General features: G+C 34.5%; 1 protein-coding gene across 5 annotated transcripts in view; it reads left to right on the forward strand.

Moving 5' to 3' along the window:
* SEPTIN7 (septin 7) overlaps nt 1-22,571 on the forward strand; it is a 111,306-nt gene extending 88,735 nt beyond the window's left edge. For all 5 annotated transcript variants that reach the window (XM_047695240.1, XM_047695238.1, XM_047695237.1 and 2 more), the window contains exons 10-14: nt 141-192; nt 5,109-5,234; nt 13,795-13,930; nt 17,620-17,759; nt 19,536-22,571. In XM_047695240.1, coding sequence (XP_047551196.1) covers nt 141-192; nt 5,109-5,234; nt 13,795-13,930; nt 17,620-17,759; nt 19,536-19,575 — 494 coding nt within the window. In that variant the 3' untranslated portion in view covers nt 19,576-22,571. The remainder of the gene's footprint in view (nt 1-140; nt 193-5,108; nt 5,235-13,794; nt 13,931-17,619; nt 17,760-19,535) is intronic.
* The last annotated feature ends 650 nt before the right edge of the window (nt 22,572-23,221 follow it).

Genomic DNA, 23,221 nt, shown 5'->3' on the forward strand with positions numbered 1-23,221 from the left:
AATGAAAAGTTTTGATCTAATGAAAAGTTAATGAAATTTTGCATATTCTCTCATTGTTACTCCTACAATATTCTGAGAAATTTCCTTTGAAAAGACTTGGCTTAGTAGAACTAATGTATGTGTTTTGTTTTTTTATATAGTTGAAAATGGTGAACATTGTGATTTTACAATTCTAAGAAATATGTTGATAAGGTAAGTTTGAGCAATGATGAAAACAAGTGTTTTTCTTTCTGAAAATAAAGTTAGAATTAGATTTACTTTTTGACTTCTATAAATATAGCTACTTGAAATTGATACCTTCATTCTAACACTAAGTAAACATTGCTTGGAGATAACTTGAATTATTTTGCAAAGGTTTTAAAGTTGTCAGCAAAAATACAAAATAAGGTGTGTTATTGCTAGAGATGTATGGGAAAATGGGTCTGTTTATTGTTAATAGTAAAAGATAAGGAAAGGAAGAAGCTTTTGCTCTTTCATGTGAAAAATTTAGGAAAACTGTGGAAGGGAAGGCTAGGTTTTGAGTCAAAAGCTAGACTTTGAATGTTAAAAGGTACACAGCCTCGGAGCTGGCAAGAGGGGCAATTTTGTTATTGGAACACAGTGACCAAAACTGATCTTCCTCCTAGGTGAAAAAACATTACTCCTAAATTGTACCTTGTGCAGCTGATGAAAGAGAAGGAAAGCTTGTGAGATGTGAGACTAGGACATTAAGCTAATCCTGATTAGAGGACTGGGACTTGAATTAAAAAAGAAACAGCAAAGAGGAAACCAGAGACATTAGTGGGCAAGAAACAGAAAGGGCATCAAAATGAACTTTAGTGTTTTCATGTTGAGATAAATTCCTTTCTCTTGCCACCTCATAGCCCTTTCCCCACTTCCCTCCACCCCCATCTTGCTTGCTTCTCCAGGCCTCCACCACATATTCCCTTCAGCCTCCAGTTTCCCAATACACAGGAGTATCTTTATCTGTGTGGAAGTATTAACATGCCTATTGATGATATTTGGAAGTTATGGAACAGTAAGGTTATTCTTACAAGTGAGGGGGTGAATTTAAGTGAGTCAAACTGCTACCTCAAGAGGTATACTAAATATCAGAGTAAATTGTGAAATCAAAGAGATTGCCCTGTTATCAGTCTTTCTTAAAGAAGCTTATAACCAGGTATTTTTGGTAGGAAGTAGATGATAGGCTTGATTCAGCAGTTGGGGTTGCCAGGCCTCACACAGTGAGAGAACGGATGCAGACGAAAGGGAGGTCATCTGTCTCAGCTTTGAGAATATAGCATTTCATTTTCTATTATGAACTGTTCCCTTTCTCTTCCATTCTTAAGATGTGACTTCAAAAGAACTCATAATTGCATACAACAATATATATGTAGGGGATGTTTTATGAATATTACTTGTCAGTGCATTCTCTCTCATACTGTTCTTTTCCTCAATTTTAAATCCCCCGTGCAGCTTGCCCAGTGCTTGATACAGTGGTATTCTATAACTTTGTCTTGCGTATTTTTTAAATATGCTGCAACCAATAATTGCCTGCATAGCTAAAATACTGTAGAAGGGAAGGCTAGTTACTGAGCCAGAAGCGAGACTTTGAACATTTGAAGGTGCATAGCCTAGCAGCTTGTGAGTAGGACTCACTAGTATAAAAGGAGTACCGAGCAAATGGACCATTCTTGCGGAAGATTAAGCATAGGAAAGCTGCAAGACAGTTGTGCATGTATGAAAATACAAAAAATTCTGAAGTTACATAATAGAAAACAGATATGTGCTATGAAATGAATACTTAGATGTATTAAAAGAATTCAGAGTAAGTGGTATATTTCATGGATTGAGTCATAAAGGATTCATAGAAAAGATGTCAACATAGATTAGGATAAATACAGTCATTCAGTGATGATTGTGAGATTGGGAGTGGTTCTGTTTAATATTTTTATTAATGAGTAGGATGAAGACTTTGCTTTCAACTCCTTAAGGTAGATGTTTAGATGATTTTACTTAATAAGAAATTTATTTGTTCAATTTGCTGCAGCACATTTGTTTTTCTTTCCTAAAGCATAAATGTTCACTTACGCTAGGTGGTTTTACTTTGCTTCTTCTCACAAGTTTTCATTTATAGTTCTTACATTTAAGTGTGTAAAGCATTCTTGAAGAGTCTTATAATCTGAAAAGGAAAAGCTTGGGGCACCTAGGTGTCTCAGTTGGGCATCTGCCTTTGGCTCAGGTCATGATCCCAGGATCTTGGGAGTTAGCCCCACATTGGGCTCTGTTTTCAGGGGAGGGCTCCCTCTCCCTTTTCCCTGTCTCCCACTTTCTGTCTCTCACTCTCTCACAGATAAATAAATAAAGCCTTAAAAGGAAATGAAAAGGTTAAGAATATTTTATCACTTTTTCTTGTAAGTTTGGAGTCGAGGTAAGAAAGATAGATATTTAATGTAGCTCATGTCTTTAAAAGCACCTAGTACATATTTAATAAATCCTGAAAGGAAGGAAATAGCAACACCAGTATTCCAGATGTCTATAAATTCTAAGTAATTGAAATCTTGCAGATTACAGTTAGGAATAGTGGTTGCTTCTGTGAAAGACCCAAGTTCAAAGAAGTGTCATTTTGCTCATTAAGAGAACCAGCTGTTGTCGACAAACCAAAGAAGACCATGGAAATGAAGAAAACTTGATACAGATATTTTCAAGGTGTGGTGATGGACAGTGTAGAAATCAAATAGAGAAAGAAAACAAAAGGAGAGAAGAGAGAGGGCTATGATATCAGCAGGGGGACGTGGAAAAGACAAATAAGTTCCTGAAACTGGAGAAAACTATTGGTAATTACTGATTTTAAGAATGGAGGACTGAGGGGTGCCTGGATGGGTCAGTGGGTTAGGCCTCTTCCTTCGGCTCAGGTTATGATCTCAGGGTCCTGGGATTGAGCCCTGCATTGGGCTCTCTGCTTGGCAGGGAGCCTGCTTCCCCCTCTCTCTGCCTACTTGTGATCTCTGTCAAATAAATAAATAAAAGCTTAAAAAAAAAAAGAGTGGAGGACTTAGTCAAATCTTAAAAAAATAAAGTGAAGCATGTTAAATAAGTGGAAATAGAGCAAAAAAAATTAGAAGTAGGTAATTATAAAGGGTATTTTAGTGAAAGGAAAAAAATCTTTCATTGTCTGAAATGTTAGATGGCATTAACAAAAGTTGCTTAAACAATGAGTAAGACCACCTTATTTTTATTTCATGCATCTTATATTTCAGCTATTAAATGCTCTACCTCAGGTCCTTTAGTGATTTTTCAGTGATTCATTGTTGAGGTAATCTATATGTAAAATTACAAAATACTTAATTTATACTTATACAGTTATTGTTTTTTATTCTCTACTTAGAGAAGGTGGTAACAGTAATTTATTCCAGAAAATCAAATATTTATCTTACCTCAGCTTTAATACTTCATTACTGGTTAAGGACCTATTTTTTTTTTTTAAGATTTTTTCTTTTTTAAATTTATTTATTTGACAGGGCATAAGTAGGCAGAGCATCAGGCAATGGGAGAGGGAGAAGCATACTGAGCAGAGAGCCTGATGAGGGGCTCAATCCCAGGATCCTGGGATCACGACTTGAGCTGATAATGGTAGATGCTTAACCAACTGAACCACCCCGGTGCCCCTTAAGGGCCTATTATGTGCTATCTGTATCAAGAATACAAGAAGTGATGGCAAAAATGCTTCTTATAAAAGGGAGCTTACAGTAAAACTTAAGAGGTTTTATGACCCTAACCCAAAAAATGGCTGACAACCAAGGAGAAAATTGTCACGGATTAGAGTGACTTGATTTCAAGGCTGGAAAGAGAGCTTTCAAAGTAATGGCACTCTTAAGTTTGAAGAGTCAGTGACAAATTAGCATGAGCTATTCAGTCTCAGCCAGGTGGATATGCTAGGAATAAGGAGCTGCCTGACTTGACTGAAGTGGAAAGAAATAGTGGCCATGGAGAAGATAAATTCATCAAGGAACAGAGCATAAATGAACATGAGACTTGTTGGAAACCCCAGACTTAAAGTACTCCATCGGATGAGTCAACTATCAGAGAACTGCTTGAAATTGTCTATTAATAGGAGATAAATTAGAGTAATTGAAAATCACATTCTGTTCACAAAGGGAAAGTAATAGTAAATGTTTTCTGGATATCAGAGAGAGTAAAAACACCAGCACACTTCAGGGCGCCTGGGTGGCTCAGTCGGGTAAGTGTCTGTCTGACTCCATCTCAGCTCAGGTCTTAATCTCAGGGTCATGAGTTCAAGCCCTGTGCTGGGCTCCACATTGAGCGTGAAGCCTACTTTAAAACAAACAAGCAAACAAACAAGCAAACAAAAAGAAACAGTACACTTTTTTGTTTGTTTTCTGTAAGGGAGGTGGAGGATGGTGGAGGCAGGCATGGATGGTAGGAGAAAAGGGAGAATCAGACAATACAGAGTACTGCCCCTCCAGGTGTGTCCTTTCCCTGATTTGGTAAAGGATATTATAGAGCAGCTCAGAGTGTCTTTAGCTTCTAGAATCTTCAGGGAATGAGGAAATTGTCTCATGTTTCATGTTATTTATTTCATATATGTGTTGATTTTATATATGATAGAAATACATGAGTAAAATTCATTTCACTGAACAGTTTAAAGAAACAGATTTATTTTAAATTATTTTCCTCAGTTTGAATTCAACTTGTTATGTAATCTAAAGTGTTCCTATGTGTTACCTTAGTTAAAAACTCAACTAATAATAAAGACAACCAGTTTCTTATAGGTTTTAAGAGTTTCGGCAAGAGCTAATCTCCTTTCTCTAGTAAAATAAAATATATACTATATACTATAAATACTTTTCTGAGGAAATTCCATCCTTTAGTAACTGCTTTGAGAAGATTTAGAACTCTTAAAATCTCATTTGGAACCTGACTATCCATTGGTTTCAAGTTTAGCGTGTTGTATCTTGCTCCGACTTGAGCGTAAATGAAGACAGGAATTCTCTTCCTTAAGAATAGTCTTTTGCTTGTTTTAAGTCTAGAAGTTTTGTTTTGATAAAGTTTTGAATTAAAGCTTTTTTCATAGAAGCAAACTGTTCAATGTTATTTATTTATGACAGAACACACATGCAGGACTTGAAAGATGTCACTAATAATGTCCACTATGAGAACTACCGGAGCAGAAAACTGGCAGCTGTGACTTATAATGGAGTTGATAATAACAAGAATAAAGGGCAGCTTACCAAGTAAGTATACATTATGTCCTCCAGAAAAGGTATCATTTGTGTAGTAATCATATTGTTTCATCTTCATCAAATTCTTCTTGGCTACTCAATAGGAAATTGGGACAATACTCTTTATGCACAATAGCTGAAATTTATTATTGTTAAGCTTTGTTTTGGCAGTTTTATATTTTACTGTTTGTCACAGGAAGTGTTTTATTACCTTGTTCCTTAGGTGAAAGAGCCATGAATTCTCTTCTGGTCATTTGCCATCATGTTTGTACACCACACATTTAATAGATCCCCAATTAGAAATCAAATGGCTCCTTTTGCAAATACATTTTTAAAGTTTTTATTTTATTTCCAATTAGTTAACATACAGTGTTATATTCATGTCAGATGTCCAATACAGTGATTCAACAATCGCATGCATCACCCGGTGTTATCATGAAAAGTGCACTCCTTAATCCCCATCACCTATTTCACCCAACCCCCCACTCACCTCTCCTCTGGTAAACCATCAGTTTGTTCTCTGTAGTTTAGAGTTTGTTGCTTGGTTTATCTCTCTCAATCTCTCTTTTATTGTCTTTTTCCCTTTGCTCATTTGTTTTGTTTCTTAAGTTCTGCATATGAGTGACATCATGAGGTATTTGTCTTTCTCTGACTGACTGACTTTGCTTAGCATTATATCCTCTAGCTCCATCTCTACTGTTGCAAATGGCAAAATTCCATTCTTTTATGACTGAATAATATACCCCTAAATATATTTTTTATCCATTCATTTGTATGTATTACAGTGGACATGGATGTCCATCTATGGATGGACACTTGGGCTGCTTCAATATCTTGGCTGTTGTAGATAATGCTGGTATAAATGTAGGGGTGCAAGTACACTTTTTTTTTTTTTTTAAGGGAAGAGAACGGTTACAACCTAGACCTCTTAACCCATTTTACTTTTAAGATGAACATTCTATACTCTCTTTAAGGGGACTAAATACAGAGCTTTTACCTTTTATTATGTCTGTTTTGAATAAACCATTTTAGTAGCAGAGTTTTCAGTAACATTGTATAGAAACAAGGGACAGGACCAAACAAAGGCAATATTTAGGTGACTGTAATCTTGGTTACCTTTTCCATTCCTATTCTGTATTTCTAGGGAGTAAATTAGCTTGAGTTTAGATTTCTTCTCTTGGTTGTTAAGTGTGACTTAAGAGTGACTGGCAAGTGTGTAGCTTTACCCTCCTAAGCTAGTATATATATCAAGCTATGGTGGTTTATGGTGGGGTAGGAAAATGAGATGTGTGAGGAGGGCTGTGAGTAGGCCTGTATAATTCTTGGTAACAGTACCTGTGCTCCATTTTTCCTTTATTAGGGACTGTTAAAGATCATAAGTGTTATGCAGACCATTTTAACAATGTGTGTACGTTTGTAGCCAGATGTTATCTACTATTAGAGGATAATCCTGAAGGATCGTCTGTACAAATAATGAAGAGGGCAAGTTTTGTAAAGTAGCAGTATAGTACCGTGTTTTATAGTGATCAGCATTCCTTATAATGGAAAAGAAGAGTGTTCCTTTTTTCTTTTTCAGTTATGTCTCCACAATGGCTCAGATTCCAGAAGAAAGCAAACAAAGCATTAAGAGTGACTGGCAGTCACAAACAGTTCTCTTTTAAAACTGATCTTAGATCTAATTCTATGTTTATTTCCTTCTATATTTTTCTAATGATATTGGAGTCATAGACTCTTTGAATTAGATTTCTTCTCATACTGTTACTTAACTTTGAATTTCTCCATATGTTATTAACATGCTTATATTTGAGGAACTTTACCGATCAATTCCTAAGTTTTCTGGTTTCAATGATCTGCAAGAGATTCTGATTTAGTAAATGTGGGATGGACCTGAGAGCTTGCATTTTTAATAAGCACCCTGTATGGTTTTGATACAGGTGATTCGTCAGTGTATGCTTTGCAAAATGCTTACTTTTACGAATATGTTACTGCTGTTTTAAAAACTTATTTGGTTAATATTTCAACAATTCAACAGCAAAAAAGGGAGCTCAGAACATCCCTGCATGGACCCAAATACTGCATTTCTAATATCACAGGTAGCCCTTAATAGAAGCATGTTTAATATTGGGAGATACAGACACACTGTGGGATTATATTATAGTACTTTGATTAATCACTGAAGGAGACTGCTCTCCTGTCACCTGGAGGTTTTCACACCTTCAGATACACCTGGCACAGTGCATCTCAGATAAGGGCTGGTTAGGAGGGAGTAGGTCTTCCTTCTGTAAAGTGAGAAATGGGCTTTCTGTAACTTGGAAATTTTCAGGCAGATCACTTTAGGAAAGACTTTGTATGGAAGTTGAGGATCTGGAAATTGAGTCTCTTAAAATTGCACAGGCTTAAGTAACTCTTGGAATACTTGGTATAAATAGAGACCTCAGTTTGAAGACCACTGACTTAGACAATCTCTGGTCCTTAAAAAAAGAAAGGTGGTCATTTTATCACTTTGTGTGGTCTCTAAATAGCATCTGCAGGCAATTTGAGGAAGAAATAAAATTGATCATAAGGTCATTTATCTACTGATTGCTAGTGGACCTGTTTTTTAAATTGCCCTCATCTAATATTTATACATATACAAATCCTTTAAAAATTTAGTTTTATTAATCTTTGTATGGCTGTTTATACTCTACAAAGTGTTAATCATAATTAAGCACTAGGTAGTAAACTAGGTCAATGAATCTTTTTTTTTTTTTAAGATTTTATTTATTTATTAGAGAGATTGAGAGAACGAATGGCAGGGGAAAAGGGAGAAGCAGACTCCCCGCAGAGCAGGGAGCCTGATTGCAGGAGTTGATCCCAGCACTCTGAGATCATGGCCTGAGCTGAAGGCAGACACTTAACCAGCTGAGCCACCCAGTCACTCCATTAATGAATCTTACATTTAATTTTTTTTTTTTTTTTTTTTTTTATTCTTGTCATTTATTTCTCCCATGTAACTTGTTACACATTTAATTTTTTTAAGGCAGTTTTGGATGGACTGTAGAATAAACTGAATAGTGGGTAAAGATATTTGGTTTGTATATCTGAAAATGTACCTTTCTGTTAGGTTAGTGGTCCTAGAATGATTTTATTGTGGAAGGATGCTAAAACAAGATTTAGACATCACATTGTACATCTTAAATTTATACAGTATTATATATCAGTTATATCTCAGTAAAGCTGGAAAGAAACCAAGGAGCAGATTTGGTAAAAATCTGGAAAGTAGCTGAGCTTATCTCATCAAATACTAATTTGCCTCAAGGCCAAATCTGGAAGATGGCATTTTTCTAGCAGCTATTCAGGTATTGTCTGTATCTGGCAAAGAAAATATCAAGTCACCAATTTAAATACTTGTTAAATCTTCAGGGAGTGTGTATCTTGTATCTTGTGTATCCCTGACTAGAGAGTATGGAGGGTCGTAGGCAATTGGAAGTAAAGAAAGGGAGGTGAAGTTCCAGGTCAAAGAAGATTCAACAAGGGGTTGTAAAGGAAAAGGAAGAAGAATTAGCAATATCCAGATGGTAGATCTCTTAAAGGAAGGTGACCCTCCAATAAGGGGAAGGTTAACTTACTATTATTCATTTATTTATTTAGTATTGGTATTGATAAACTTGCTTCTTCAAGTTCTTCCTTCCTTGGTCTTCTTTTGTATTTTTTACTTAAAATCACATTTGATTGGCGACTCTTTTATGAACTGTTGTCTATCATTGGCACCAGTTATGACAGTTGGTGTCTTGTTCCAAGTTGGGCATACCCTGTTACCTCTTTCGCATATGTTATTTTTCTGTTTTGTATAGTTTTCTCCATTTGTAAGCTTGGGGAAACTTTTGTGGATAACAGATTCCTAGAAATGACTGAAAATACAGGTTTCCAAAAGCTGATTCTCTGCACTCTTTTGGTACAATACAGTTTTCATTGAAAGAGAAATAAAGACAATTTTCTGAAATTTTCCGAAGTTTTTTCAAAAAATTATATTTATTCAATTGTATCTTTTACTGTTTGTTAAAGTGTCCTTTCATGAAAATATAATGAGTATTGTTTTATGTTTGGCTCTAATGCTTTCACTTGGCAAAATGAAGTGTTGGTATTTTTTCCCAAAATTTCAGAAATTTTTATTGCTCTTTGAAATCTAAGTGAAATTCCTTTGAAAATTTTTGTATGAAAGTTGCTACATGTCTGTGTACATAGTGGCCTTACTAACCATTGGAGAAAAAGTATGTGAATGTGTTTGTTTAATGTGTTCTTCAGGAAAGACCACACATAATCTAAGTGAAATGTGGTTGTCTTCTGTTATACTCAGAATGTGGGTTGTATAATACAACCGCTGTTAGAACCTTACTAGGTCAGCCGTGTGTGGTCCTTATTGTGATTTTGCTATTTGTCACATGAAAGGGTGAGTCATCTGGTGGCTTTCAGGAACTATAACCCTTTAAAGTGATCCCTAGAAGGAGTTACGTTAAATCTTTGTGGATTTAGCGAGATATGCAGGTTATGTTACACCTTTTTGTTTCTTTTTATTCTTTTACCAGGCCTTTTCATTTCTTTGGCAGAATTTTTGGCAGAAATTTGGCAGAAATTTCTCAGAGAAATTTAAGTATATAAGCTTTAGCCTATCTATGTGTGTAAAGAAGTTTCCATTAAAAAGCAGTTAGGCTATAATATAATTAAATGCTTTTTGCAGCCGTCTAGTAAAAAGTTTTACTTGGAAAAAAAAGTTTAATGTGATGAAAAAAATGACCCTTCTTTGTGTTTTCTACATTGTAAGCGTAAATTTGTATTACAGTTTTTTAAATAACACTTTAATAAAGATGACTAGAAATGAGGGGTTAATTTAAAAATTTAATTTAATCCCTTTAAGGGATTTGAAAGATGTTTACTGGTGAGAGGCTTCAAAAAATCCATTTTAAACATATATATATATATATGACTATCTTTTTTAAACACTGGAATATCATTTCATTTGGTCAGGAGTCAAATAGTTTGACAAGGCTGAACAACTTAAAGTATCTCAATATGAAATTCTGCAAAACTTTTTTTGAAAGTACACATATTTAAATAGGTCTAGAAATCTGAGCAGGCTGTCAAGATAATTGCACAGCATTTTATTTTCATAATGATTTGGTATAGTAATTACTAATAGAATTTTGGGAAAGAAATTAATTAGCTTTAATAAATTTTGCCATACCCAGTGGGTTAAAGCCTCTGCCTTCGGCTTAGGTCATGATCCCAGGGTCCTGGGATCGAGACCCTCATCGGGCTCTCTGCTCAGCAGGGAGCCTGCTTCCTCCCCTCTCTCTGCCTGCCTCTCTGCCTACTTGTGATCTCTGTCTGTCAGATGAATAAATAAAATCTTTAATAAATAAATAAATAAATAAATTTTGCCATAAACAATTTTTTAGGGCACAGACCTTAATTACTCAATTGTAAAATCTCTGAATTTGCCTTTAATTATTGCTTTTAGTGTGGTTTACTGTAAGTGTTCTAAGTCTTTTTTGTTCTCTTAGATATGACACAGTTGAAGGCATGTAAGTCTTTGTTTCCCAAAGACTTACGCAGGTTTATGATGTAGAGATTTTTAATATTTAAATTTTGAATTTAAAAGCAAATTTCAAAACATAGCCTATTGTCTGGAGTCTTCTATTTTCTTGGAGTTCTTTAAATAAAAATCAAGATGACAGTGTTTACTTTTGGTTAGTTGGTGCCCTTTTCATGTGCAAATTATATGATAAATTCTTTATATTTAAATGATTGCCTCCTCCTTCCAAGGATAAAATTAAATAAACATTTTATAAGTAAGTAAGTAAGTAAGAATTATAAGTAAGTAAGTAAGTAAGAATATAAAATTTTAAGATCACTCTGAAATTCTCTTTAATATATTTACAGTTTCGAGCTATGTTTTCAAATTGCAACAATATTATTGGATAATCTCTCTTGCTTAAACATACATACTCAATTAACACTGTCAACTGAAAAAATAGTTATTAGATTATTTCTTTTCTAGAGTTTAAAATGTTTTGAGGGGTGGGAGAAGTAAGGTTTATAAAAGACTCTTTCAAAGTCTAACAAAAGCTTTGGACCTTCTCACCAGAAAAATGCTTGCATGGACACACAGATTTGGTATGTCATTTTAGGGGATTCATTCAGAGTTCTGCCAAAGAGATCGGAAGCCCCTATATTAAAAACATCTGCCATAAAGATGAGAATTATGTTATGAGGAAAGCCCCTAACTTTTAATGAAATAATGATGTTTATATTTAAAAGTTTATTTTAGTTGACCTCACTTTTTGAATGCAGATTTTTGTTTTAAGTTAATATTTGGTTTAGTTTCATTTTCAGAACCTCTGATTAATTGCTTAATTGTTAAAATATACTGCAGGTTTGTAAGTTGACTTTTGGTGAAGAAATATCCTTTAGTTAACATTTTATTCAAATTTACACTAATTGCAAAAACAGATCTTGATCACAGTAGTACTTAATGTCTTTGTCCTCCCTTTTTGCTAAGAAAAATCAGTAGCCAATGTTCTGTCCTGTTGCTCTTATTTAATATATCCCATCTGGCTCTCTAGTCCTCCTCCTTGATACAGAAGAAGCGTGCTGTAAAAATACTTAGCTACAATAAAGAAAAAAAAGAATACTCAGCCTCATTAGGAGAGAAGTCTACCATAATCAAAGTATGTCACCTCAGGATTAAAGTGACTAACCTTAGAAGTTATAGGTGAAATCCAAGGCTTGATTTTGTTTTCGTTTGTAAGCCATGATTTAATTTCTTAAAGTGCTTTACTGAGATAAAATTCACCAATTTAAAATGTGCAATTCAGTGGTCCCATCAGTGGTCAAAGCCTGTTGATGTGAAGGCAAAATGAATATGTTTATCAACAAAGTCAGAAGAGGGCATGTCTCTTTTAAGTTGTCTTAGGTGTTGAATAGTTTTCAAAGATCCTCAGGGAAGCACAGGTTCTTTCTTCCGTGGGACTATAGTGAATTACTGATACTTTGGCATTCACTTTTGTCTCTTTAAGTATACTAGCCTTAAGATAAAACTCGTTTGGAATATTTTTCAACATGAAAATTTTGATCGAAATTGTACAGAGATTTCAGGGCACTGGGTGGCTCTGTTGTAAGTGTCTGCCTTCGCTGAGGTCATGATCCCCAGGTCCTGGGATGGAGCCCCACCACATTGGGCTCCCTACTAAGTGGGAAGCCTGCTTCTCCCTCTCCCACTCCCCCGGCTTTGTTCCCTCTCTTGCTGTGTCCTCTCTCTATCAAATAAATAATAAAATAAAATAAAATAAAAAAAACCGAAACAAAATTTTGCAGAGGATTTGAGCCTGTGAACTTTAATGTCAGTAGAGTGAAATACTTCATTTAACTATGTTTATGTCTGTTTTCTGGCATCTCAGAAATATTATCAGCATATTTACTTGCTTCTGATTCTCTCTCTATATATCATCTGTGTATGTGTTTTATCACCAAATATCTTTTTAAATAAAACAAAAAGGACAATGAAATATTGAGTTAGGTGGAATGATTTCATGAGCAGTGAAATTACCGTAAATGGCCTGGAAATTCTGCATACCTAAATGAAAAACTTTCTAGGGATTGATTGGTAGGTAGTATTTCCAACATGATAATTCAGTTACTAAAATAAGTTTGATAATGAATCTTGGAACACTGAAAAAATAAAATAAATAAAAATAAGTTTGAATTAGTGTTAATTAACTTATAATTGTGATGTCAGTAGTTGTTACAAAAGAGATTATAACACTTAGAAATTTATAGAGCTAAAAATAGTCTACATGTATTAACTTCATTAGCTTGGTTCCTTTTTTCATATTAAGATTTTTATATTAAAATTTTGTTTAAAGTGCAAAATTAAATGATTTTCTTCTCATTTTCCATTTTGTGAGTATAATTTGGAAATGGTTCCTTTCCATTTTCCTTCTAAAGTTTATTTTATGTCATCTCTAGATTTGATACACACTAGGTTAGGAGAAACATTCTGCTAATAGTTTTTTTTTTTTTTTTTTTTTTGAAGATTTTATTTATTTATTTGACAGAGATCACAGGCAGGCAGAGAGAGAGGAAGTGAAGCAGGCTTCCTGCTGAGCAGAGAGCCTGATGCGGGGCTAGATCCCAGGACCCTGGGATCACGACCTGAGCCGAAAGCAGAGGCTTTAATCCACTGAGCCACCCAGGCACCCCAACAGTCTGTTTTTTATATCTATTTTCATAGTAATTATTTGTTAGAGATCCAGGTTTAAATATAAAACTTTATGGAAGGAAATTCTAGATTATAAGTATTTGTAAATTGTAAAGCTTCTAAAGAATTTTTAATGCATTTATATATAAAACTTCAAATCTGTGTTCTATGTCATTTAAGATGGTGTTAGAATAATTTGAACAATTATTTTAAAACTTACTTTCAAAAGTCAGAATTTAGTAGTGGAATTCAGCATATTGTTTTCATCACTGTTTCAGAGTTTTGTATTGAATTAGTATTTTGACTTCTGATGTTTATCCTTAATGTTCACAACAGGAGCCCTCTTGCACAAATGGAAGAAGAAAGAAGGGAGCATGTAGCTAAGATGAAGAAGATGGAGATGGAGATGGAGCAGGTGTTTGAGATGAAGGTCAAAGAAAAAGTTCAAAAACTGAAGGATTCAGAAGCTGAGGTAATTAGCCTAACATTTTCATCTTGCAGACACATTATTTCTTTGTAAAATAATAATATCTTTATTAGTATAGATAATAAAACCTTTCTACACATATTTTCCCAAATTTAATATAATGATCTAACTTAATAAGATGGAGAAATAAAAGGAAGCTCTTTGTTTATAATAACATATACTTCAATATGTAAGTGTTTGGCCATAAATATTGTTAGGAAGATAGAATACTTACAATGAATTATCAGTTTTAATGAGCAAATTATGAGAAATGAAATTATAAACTATTTCCTGTATTCAAGGTAAAAAGAGTAAAGATCAAGGGTTTTGGGTGGTTGTAAGAATAAAAGCTTGTATGAGAATTATAATAATAAATCAGAGTTATTTGCATATGAATGAGAAAATGAAAGAAAGAACTTTAACTGAACTAAGCGCTTGCCAGGATAAATTATAGACCACCAAAGGGGAGAAAATAGAAGGAAGGTGATATTGTTGTAAATGAGTTGGGCATATTTGTAATAGAGTGTCAGAGTAATTGCCATTGTTAGCACATTGGTAGAGTAGTGACAAAGCATCCCAGCAAGCTTATCTACTACCTTGGATGTTGATTCATACATTTAGTTTCTATAAATCAGAAAGACCTGGAAGACATTTCCTCACGCTTCCTTCAAGAAGTGAAAGATGGAGGAAAAAAACAATAACATGAGAATCGAGTAATAGTTGGTTTGATAGATATTAATATGAAATATTTTTAAAATGACCTTTAATGTTAAAATTCAGTGAGATCCTTGTGTTCATATGTGGCTCCATTAATATTATTTGTATCTAAGTATATTAAAAGGGGATTTAGATCTGTTTTGTTTATGTTCTTATGGTTGATCTCATTGCTTTTGTAATTATTGCAAAAATACTGAAACCCTCTTTGACTAAATAACCAGAAGTATTTTAATCCACTAAAGAAAATGCATGGAGTGAGTAAAATATTGAGTAATTTGGAGGAAATGTTTATATTCCACATTAGATTACTCTCAAATTACTAGGCTTTACCTGTGATCTCTTACTTTGAAAAAAAAAAATAGCCACTTTGACTGTTGTTAAATTTGTCATAAACTTAATGCAGCAAAGATATGGAATACTTCCTTCTGGTTTGAGACTGCAAAGCATTGCAGGAATAGGATCCCTAGCATCTGTTATTAATAAGATGACATTTTAGGGATTAAGTTTAGTCTTTTTACTTATCAGCCTTTTATTGATTCTGTCCGTTTGAGTTTTTGCCCTTTTACTAACTAGTGAATAATCTGGAAAATCTATAACAGAGGGGAATAAAAACAGGAATAATCGAGAGTCTGTATTACCTCTACACTTAGATTTCGTTGAAAATCTAAAAGTAGTTGAATTTAAATTTGCTATAGACATATTTTAGAAACTGCTCCCAAGAGTAAATGTTATAAACAAATAATTATGAAACTAGCTGAAAAACCCTTCAAGAATTTTATGATTTTTGTGAGTGGTGATAACAGTTTTGAGAAACTTTACTCTTTGAAGGATGAAATCTTTCTTAGCATTCGAAGAACCTGTAAAGAGATCTGCCAAGTTTCCCCTAATACTGTTAGCCATATAAGTATATAAATATATAGGTGAAGAGACCTATTTAACCTTGTGTAATACAGTTTTTTCTCAAGTTCATTAGTGTTAGAAATGTTTCTTTAGGGCACAGCTGTTAATATCCAGTAGCACAGTGCATCAGGCACAGTAGTAAGCATTCTTAATGTACTGTGTCATTAGATCCACACCATAACCCTATGAGGTAGATACTATTGTCCATCTCCCTTTTTATACATAGAGGAAGGATAAAATAAACTATGTCAAGTGGTGCATATTGTTGTAAGTTGAACCCATTAATTCTTTAAGTTTGCTCTTAATCACTAGATAAGTCCACAATCATGTATCCACAGTTTCAAATCCTAAATCTTAATAAGCTCTGAAAACTGTAAAACCAGACATAGAACTAATTGTTTTATTCCACTTGATGTGAATATTATAAAATTTACTGCAAAAAATAATAATGTGTTTGATGCTAAGATAAGTGCTATCCTAGATAGCCCAGGAGGTATTTTATAAATGTAGTTTATATACTTTTCTAAGTAATAATGCCTTTCTAAAATCTGAAAAAGTCAGAATTTTGTTAAGACTTCTAATCCCTGATAGTCCTTTGAGAAGGCTTGTAACCTATACTTTTTACCTACATGCAGTTAACACAAAAGATACTTATATGTAACAGAAATAAATACACAGGTAAGGAATGATGAATACCTGTGAACTTAACTACCCAGCTTAAAAAATAAAACCTCGTTAGTTCATTTTAACATTCTAACCTTTGTAACTCTCCCCTATAGTAGTTCTCTCCCTCCTTCTCTGAAGTAACTGTTGTGAATCATGTGTTTATGTTTCCCTTGCATTTTTTTTTGATAACTAGAGGCATTTTCCTGTGTTCCTATTTTTGATATTTTCTTAGTAACTTGTTTGCTATAATCAGGAAGATAGTATCTCAAATTTGACTCATGTTTGTTTGCATTTATCTTAGATGGTTTTGTAGGAATTGGATGAAATTTTTGCAGTAAGAATAATTATGAAGTTTACAAAATTTGTAGTTTACAAAATAATTGAGAAATTTGAGAAATAATTGAGCAAAACAAATACATATGCAGAATTTTACTATCCAAATTTAGGATGTTAACTCACTGATGTAATATGATCAGTAATAGAATATGATTCCTGGACATCTGAAGGTTGAATAGTTTTCAGGTATAAGTGTATTAGATACAATCTGATTTTTTTTTTTAATTGGTGTAACTATTTTCTTCAGAACAGGTTGACTAGTGCCCTAATGAAATTATTTAAGGAACCATTAGATAAGCTCTTTCTTTCTGTGGTACTTTGCATGATGTGTTTTCTACTTCTAAGCCGGCATTCTTTACAGCATTAATTCTCAATGTAGGAAAAATACCTGCACTGGAATCACTGGGGTGTGTTGAAAATGCAGATTTCTAGTCTTAACACTCGAAGATTCTAATTCAGTATGTCTGGGTGAGGTCCAGTATTCTGTATTTTGAGCAAGCACTTTTGGTGATTTGTATGAAAACTAACATTTGAGAAACCACTGCTTTATAGGAATTGGGGAGGCTTACTGTGCTCTTGAAGCCCTTTAAGTCCTTATCTACCTGCTTTCTTTCCACTTGTCTCAGCTTTCTGAACTTGGAATGAGGAGACCGGTTCAATCCTGGTTCTTTAAATATTCTGGCTAATGATCTTGGGCAAGTGACTTAACATTCTGCGACTCTTTGTTCACCTGTGCAGTGAGGACAGTGATGTTTTCCTTGCCTTGTTTCTTCATGCTTATGGGTGGTGAAAGATGAGATGATAAATAAGATAGAATATGTCCATGTAAAGCTCAACACAGCTATAACTTGTAGCACTTTTTTTCCCCCATTTCCCATAATTATTCTCTTGGGTCACTGGCCTTTAGGGTGGCAAGTCCTACAGAAGGAGAAATCCTAGACAACACTTTTCAGGTGGTATTCTGAATTTATAGCATAAGAACTCAGTGCTTGTTAACATTAGAAGGCCTGGGTGAAACATCCTTCTGCTTCTGATATCTTAAACAGCTTCATTTTACATATTGTGCTATGATTTAGCTCCAAAGGCGCCATGAGCAAATGAAAAAGAATTTGGAAGCACAGCACAAAGAATTAGAGGAAAAACGTCGTCAGTTTGAAGACGAGAAAGCAAACTGGGAAGCCCAACAACGTATTTTAGAACAACAGAACTCTTCCAGGTAATTAATTTCAGATTCCTAAGAAATATGTATATTATGTTTTAAGGAATTATTATCTTGTTTATTTATTTATTTTTAAAGATTTTATTTATTTATTAGAGAGATCACAAGTAGGCAGAGAGGCAGGCAGAGAGAGGGGGAAGCAGGCTTCCTGCTGAGCAGAGAGCCCGATGCGGGGCTCGATCCCAGGACCCTGAGATCATGATCTGAGCCGAAGGCAGAGGCTTAACCCACTGAGCCACCCAGGCGCCCTATCTTGTTTATTTTAAATAAAGACCTTACTCAGGGTCCCTGGGGGGCTCAGTCAGTTAAATGCCTGCCTTCTGCTCAGGTCATGATCCTGGATGGAGTCCCACTTTAGACTCCCTTGGCTCCTGAGCTCTCTCAAATAAATAAATACTAAATAAATAAATAAAGACCTCACCCATCACCCAAGCACAGTTAATTTCATGGATGAATATTTTTAATAGATGGATGCAATCTGTCAACTCTAACAGTATTTCTTTTCATTACAAATATTTTCCATGACATAACAGGCTTCATAATTATGATTTCATAGCTTCATAGCATTCTCCCTAAGTGACTTACCATAATCAATTTCTTATCTCCTCCCTTCAAGTATTGGACAAAATAGTTGTGTTCAATCATTGGCAAGCATAGAAAACACTGCTACAAAGATCTTTTATACATTTAGGGGTATGTTTTACCCCTAGTTGTACTGAATTATTTCTTTAGGATAAAAGTTATTTCTTAAGATAAAATTTGGGATATCTAATTCCAAATACAGCTAATCAGTTACTTGTTCTTAGTTTACACAAAACTCAGTAATATTTGTACCTTGACTTGTTCTTTTTCTTGTTAGTCCCATTAAAAACTGAAAAGTTGTATCCCTATAAGAATTCTACAGTTTACCCTCACTGTTAAATATTTTCAGGGTTAGATACTTGTTCTGTAACATTGTCCTTCTATTAACTTTTCCCCTGCAAAGAGGAAAATCTATCGGTAAAAGCAAACATAATGCAGAATTCAAATGGCATTAAAGGAAAAGGATACTGTATTTGATGTTAGTTGATATTTTTCAATTTGCACTATTTCATTTGGAAAGAATTGTTCTCATGCATTAAAAATGGGTTTTTGTCCTGTTTTTACTGTTTATCCTGAAATTTGGTCAAATATCCGATTGTCTGTTACAGATATGCATTGTCCTCATTATTCACTTCTAAACCTTATATTTTTTTTATTTTTTTAAGTTTTATTTCTTTATTTACTTTTGAGAAAGAGAGCAGGGGGAGGGGAGGGCAGAGGGAGAGAGAGAATCTTAAGCAGGCTCCAAGGCCAGTGCAGAGCCTGACGTGGAGCTCAGTCTCGCAACCCTGAGATTATGACCTGAGCCGAAATCAAGAATCCAATGACGCTTAACTGACTGAGCCACCCAGCCACCCCTTTTAATTTTTTAAATAAAAAAGTAGTGTTGCGGGGCACCTGGGTGTGGCTCAGTGGGTTAAAGCCTCTGCCTTTGGCTCAGGTCATGATCTCAGGATTCTGGGATCCAGCCCCGCATAGGGCTCCCTGCTCAGCAGGGAACCTGCTTCCCTCCTCTCTCTCTGCCTACTTGTGATCTCTGTCTGTCAAATAAATAAATAAAATCTTAAAAAAAAGTAGTGTTGGAAAAATCTAACACAATTGTAGCTGGATTAGCCATTGATACTATCATGTATTGTCTATAATGTTTATAACATGGCTACTCATTTTGATTATTTTCCTTTAACCATTTAGAACCTTGGAAAAGAACAAGAAGAAAGGGAAGATCTTTTAAACCCTCTATTGACCACCAGTTACGTATTAGTTGCCAATATGCCAGCTTGGACATCAGTGTTTGTTGGATCCGTTTGACCAATTTGCACCAGTTTTATCCTTAATGATGGATTTAACAGCATGACAAAAATTATTATTTTTTTGTTCTTGATGGAGATTAAGATGCCTTGAATTGTCTAGGGTGTTGTGTACTTAGAAACTAACAGCTCTAAGTACCTTTCCTACATTTTCTTTTTGTTTTTTGTTTTTTGTTTTGTTTTGGTTTTTGGTTTTTTGTTTTTTTATTAAACAGATGTTTTCAATTTAATGCAAGAAAACATTTTACTGTTGTACAATCATGTTCTGGTGGTTTGATTGTTTACAGGATATTCCAAAATAAAAGGACTCTGGAAGGTATTCATTGAGGATAAATTGCCATAATATGATGCAAACTATGCTTCTCTATGATAATTATAATACAAAGGTTCCATTCAGTACAGCGTATACAATAATGTAATTTAGTCTAACACAGTTGACCCTATTTTTTGACACTTCCATTGTTTAAAAATACACATGGAAAAAAAAAAATCCTATATGCTTACAATGCACCTAGAGCTTTTTTATAACAACCTTTTTTTGTTTATTTGTTTGTTTTGGATTCTTTAAATATATGTTATTCTCATTTAGTGCCCTCTTTAGCCAGAATCTCATTACTGCTTCATTTTTTAATAACATTTTATTTAGGTATTTTCCATATATTGGTCCTGCTAAAAATAGAATATAGCATCTTTCATATGGTAGAAACCAACAAGGAAACTTTCCTTTAATTCCCTTTTTACACTTTATGGTAAGTAGCAGGGGGGAAAATGCATTTATAGATCATTTCTAGGCAAAATTGTGAAGCTAACGACCAACCTATTTCTACCTATGTGCCGTCTCTTTATTTTACTAGAAATGAGAATCATGGCCTCTTGAAAAGAAAAAAAGTCACCATTCTGCATTTAGCTGTATTCATATATTGCATTTCTGTATTTTTTTTTGTTTGTATTGTAAAAAATTCACATAATAAACAATGTTGTGATGTAATAGAGTGTGGGCTCTTAAATATTTTACAGCTGATACGCAAAACTAGAATATATTTGGGTAGAAACTTTTCAACTTGAATTTGCCTCCTTCACAATTGTAATTCATCTTTTCTCTTGCATGTTTATTTCATTTGCAATGATTATGTATTGGTTTTCTAATTTATGAGATATATAGTATCTCTACTCATTACTATCTCATTAATATGTTATTCCTCTGAGAAAAATCCCAATTCATTCACCTTAGGTAAACTCTCATGTCCCTGGAAACTGAAACTTTTAACTGGAAAGAAAGTGGTATAATTTCACTAGGTCATATGATACAGATTTTAACATAATGCTTTATGGCATTTTAAGCACAATTAATACAACCAAGTTCATTACCATAAAAAGTTTCACTATGTTTGTTACATTTTAAAATTAATGATGTAAGCAGAAGGAAGTAAGTGCTAATTCTTATTTTTGTTGGCTTGATACGCTGAAGGATTTAAGCAAGTCAGTATGCTTGAAAGATCCTTAATGCTTTTCAAAGATACATAGATCCAAATGTAAATATAGATTATTCATATTACATAATCTTGACTTTATGTATAAGTTCACCCCAGGGTTGCTATATTTAAAGTAGATCTCATGAGGCATTAAAAGCACAATTTAGGAATACCACAGTAAACATTTATTCTTATTTGATGGCCATCACTAGTTAAAAATTGTCTTGGAAAAGTTTTGTTAATCCTAAAATGCCTTCTGCTATCGGAGAACGTTAACATGGTATTTTTAAAAATAAATTGCTGGTTCATCCAAGACAGGTGTTCCAGAATAACTATAGGTAAAATATGTAGGGTTCCCCCACCCCATTGTTTTGGTTCCTGTGTTAAGAAAGATGGGTTAACACCTGTACCAGAAGGATTTGGTTTAGGGAGTTGACAACCTATTGAATTTGGAGAATGCAAAATGAAAAACTTTGTATAGACCACCTGCCTAACTAGTGAAGTATTACTCCTAGAAACAGGTCCTCATAGTTACCATTTAAAAATTCTGTATATTGTGATAAGTTTGTAAGTCATTTTTATTCTACTATGCTAGTAAAAAATTGCACAAATCCTTATCTGTGTCATACCTAAGGTTTTACCTGAATTTGATATGGGTCTTCTGATTGTTGACTCCAGGCTTCTCAAGCATATTGAGGGCTGTTTTTGCTGTATGGCTTATGAATTTCTGAGAACTGCTTTATGATTACTCATAATACATATAACGTTCAGGAAGGCATAAGGAAAGGCCAGCTTGTAAACAGAAAAGCAATGCCTACTCTCCATTGTCTAGAGGCATTACGTGACTGAAGCAGTTTGGTAACCACTGTCTTTAAGTATGCAGGATTGACCAAGTCAGTCCACTGACTGGTTTGGGCACCACAATGATAGAGCTTTACTGCCACCTAGTGGGATGAGATCTACTTGTCTTGTTCTCAAGTTCACAAGTAACCAGGGAAGTTGATAAAATGAATTGATTGGATGTACGGCTTATTTCTATGTAGCTTAGGTCATATTCTTAAGAGCTGAAGAGATACATACAGGCTCCTGCCTCTTAGACTCATTAATTTGGTGTCACTCTACTACCTGCATATTCTGAGAACCTCCCCTCCTCCCCGCCCCACCTTTTGTGCCTTTTATCCTCTTGGAGAAACTGACCTAGTAATGTGGAGGTAGGTATATAGTAGGTGAGGGAAAAGCAAGAGGAAAGTGTATAAGATGGCCTGATAATGCAGCAAGAGCAGAATGTTGACATAGCAAGTCAATCTAGATCACTATTTCCAAACTTTATCCTGTTTCCTTATTAAATATTTTTCAGCATGTATCCATAATTGCAATTGTATAATAAATTGTATGCATGTACTACTATGTTACTGTGAACATTATGAAACAGACTTTTAAAGTGTGGGGGGGGGAAGTTTAGCACTCTTAAGCCCCAGTGAATTATCTAGCTCATTCCACTTTGGAAGCCATTGATTTAGGTAGTGTGTAGATCATTAATAATTTTGTTGACTCCCCAAGGATGTCCTAATGAAGACTGCTGTGGTATCCTATTTGATGTGAAAGGAAAAATTGTCTGCCACTCCAGTAAATTAAAGTCTTTTCTAATAAAAACCTTGCAAATGTAAACAAAAGTCCCTGTGTTTCATTCAGGATATTTTCCCTGCCCTTTGTAATAGTAACAATTATTCATGTATTGAACACTTACTATGTTCCAGATGGTGAGTTAACTGGTTTTTGTGCATTATCTTCATTTAACCCTTAATAGATACCAGTATCATCCTTTTTTTTTTTTTAAAGATTTTATTTATTTATTTGTCATAGAGAGAGAAGCGAGAGTGAGCACAGGCAGACAGAGTGGCAGGCAGAGGCAGAGGGAGAAGCAGGCTCCCTGCCAAGCAAGGAGCCCGATGTGGGACTCGATCCCAGGATGCCGGGATCATGACCTGAGCCGAAGGCAGCTGCTTAACCAACTGAGCCACCCAGGCATCCCCAGTATCATCCTTTTACAGACTGGAAACAGGCTTGGAGATATTTAGTGACTTACCTAGGAGAAAAG

The sequence above is a fragment of the Lutra lutra genome, chromosome 11 (genome assembly GCF_902655055.1).
Source record: "Lutra lutra chromosome 11, mLutLut1.2, whole genome shotgun sequence".
Taxonomy (NCBI): Eukaryota; Metazoa; Chordata; class Mammalia; order Carnivora; family Mustelidae; genus Lutra; species Lutra lutra.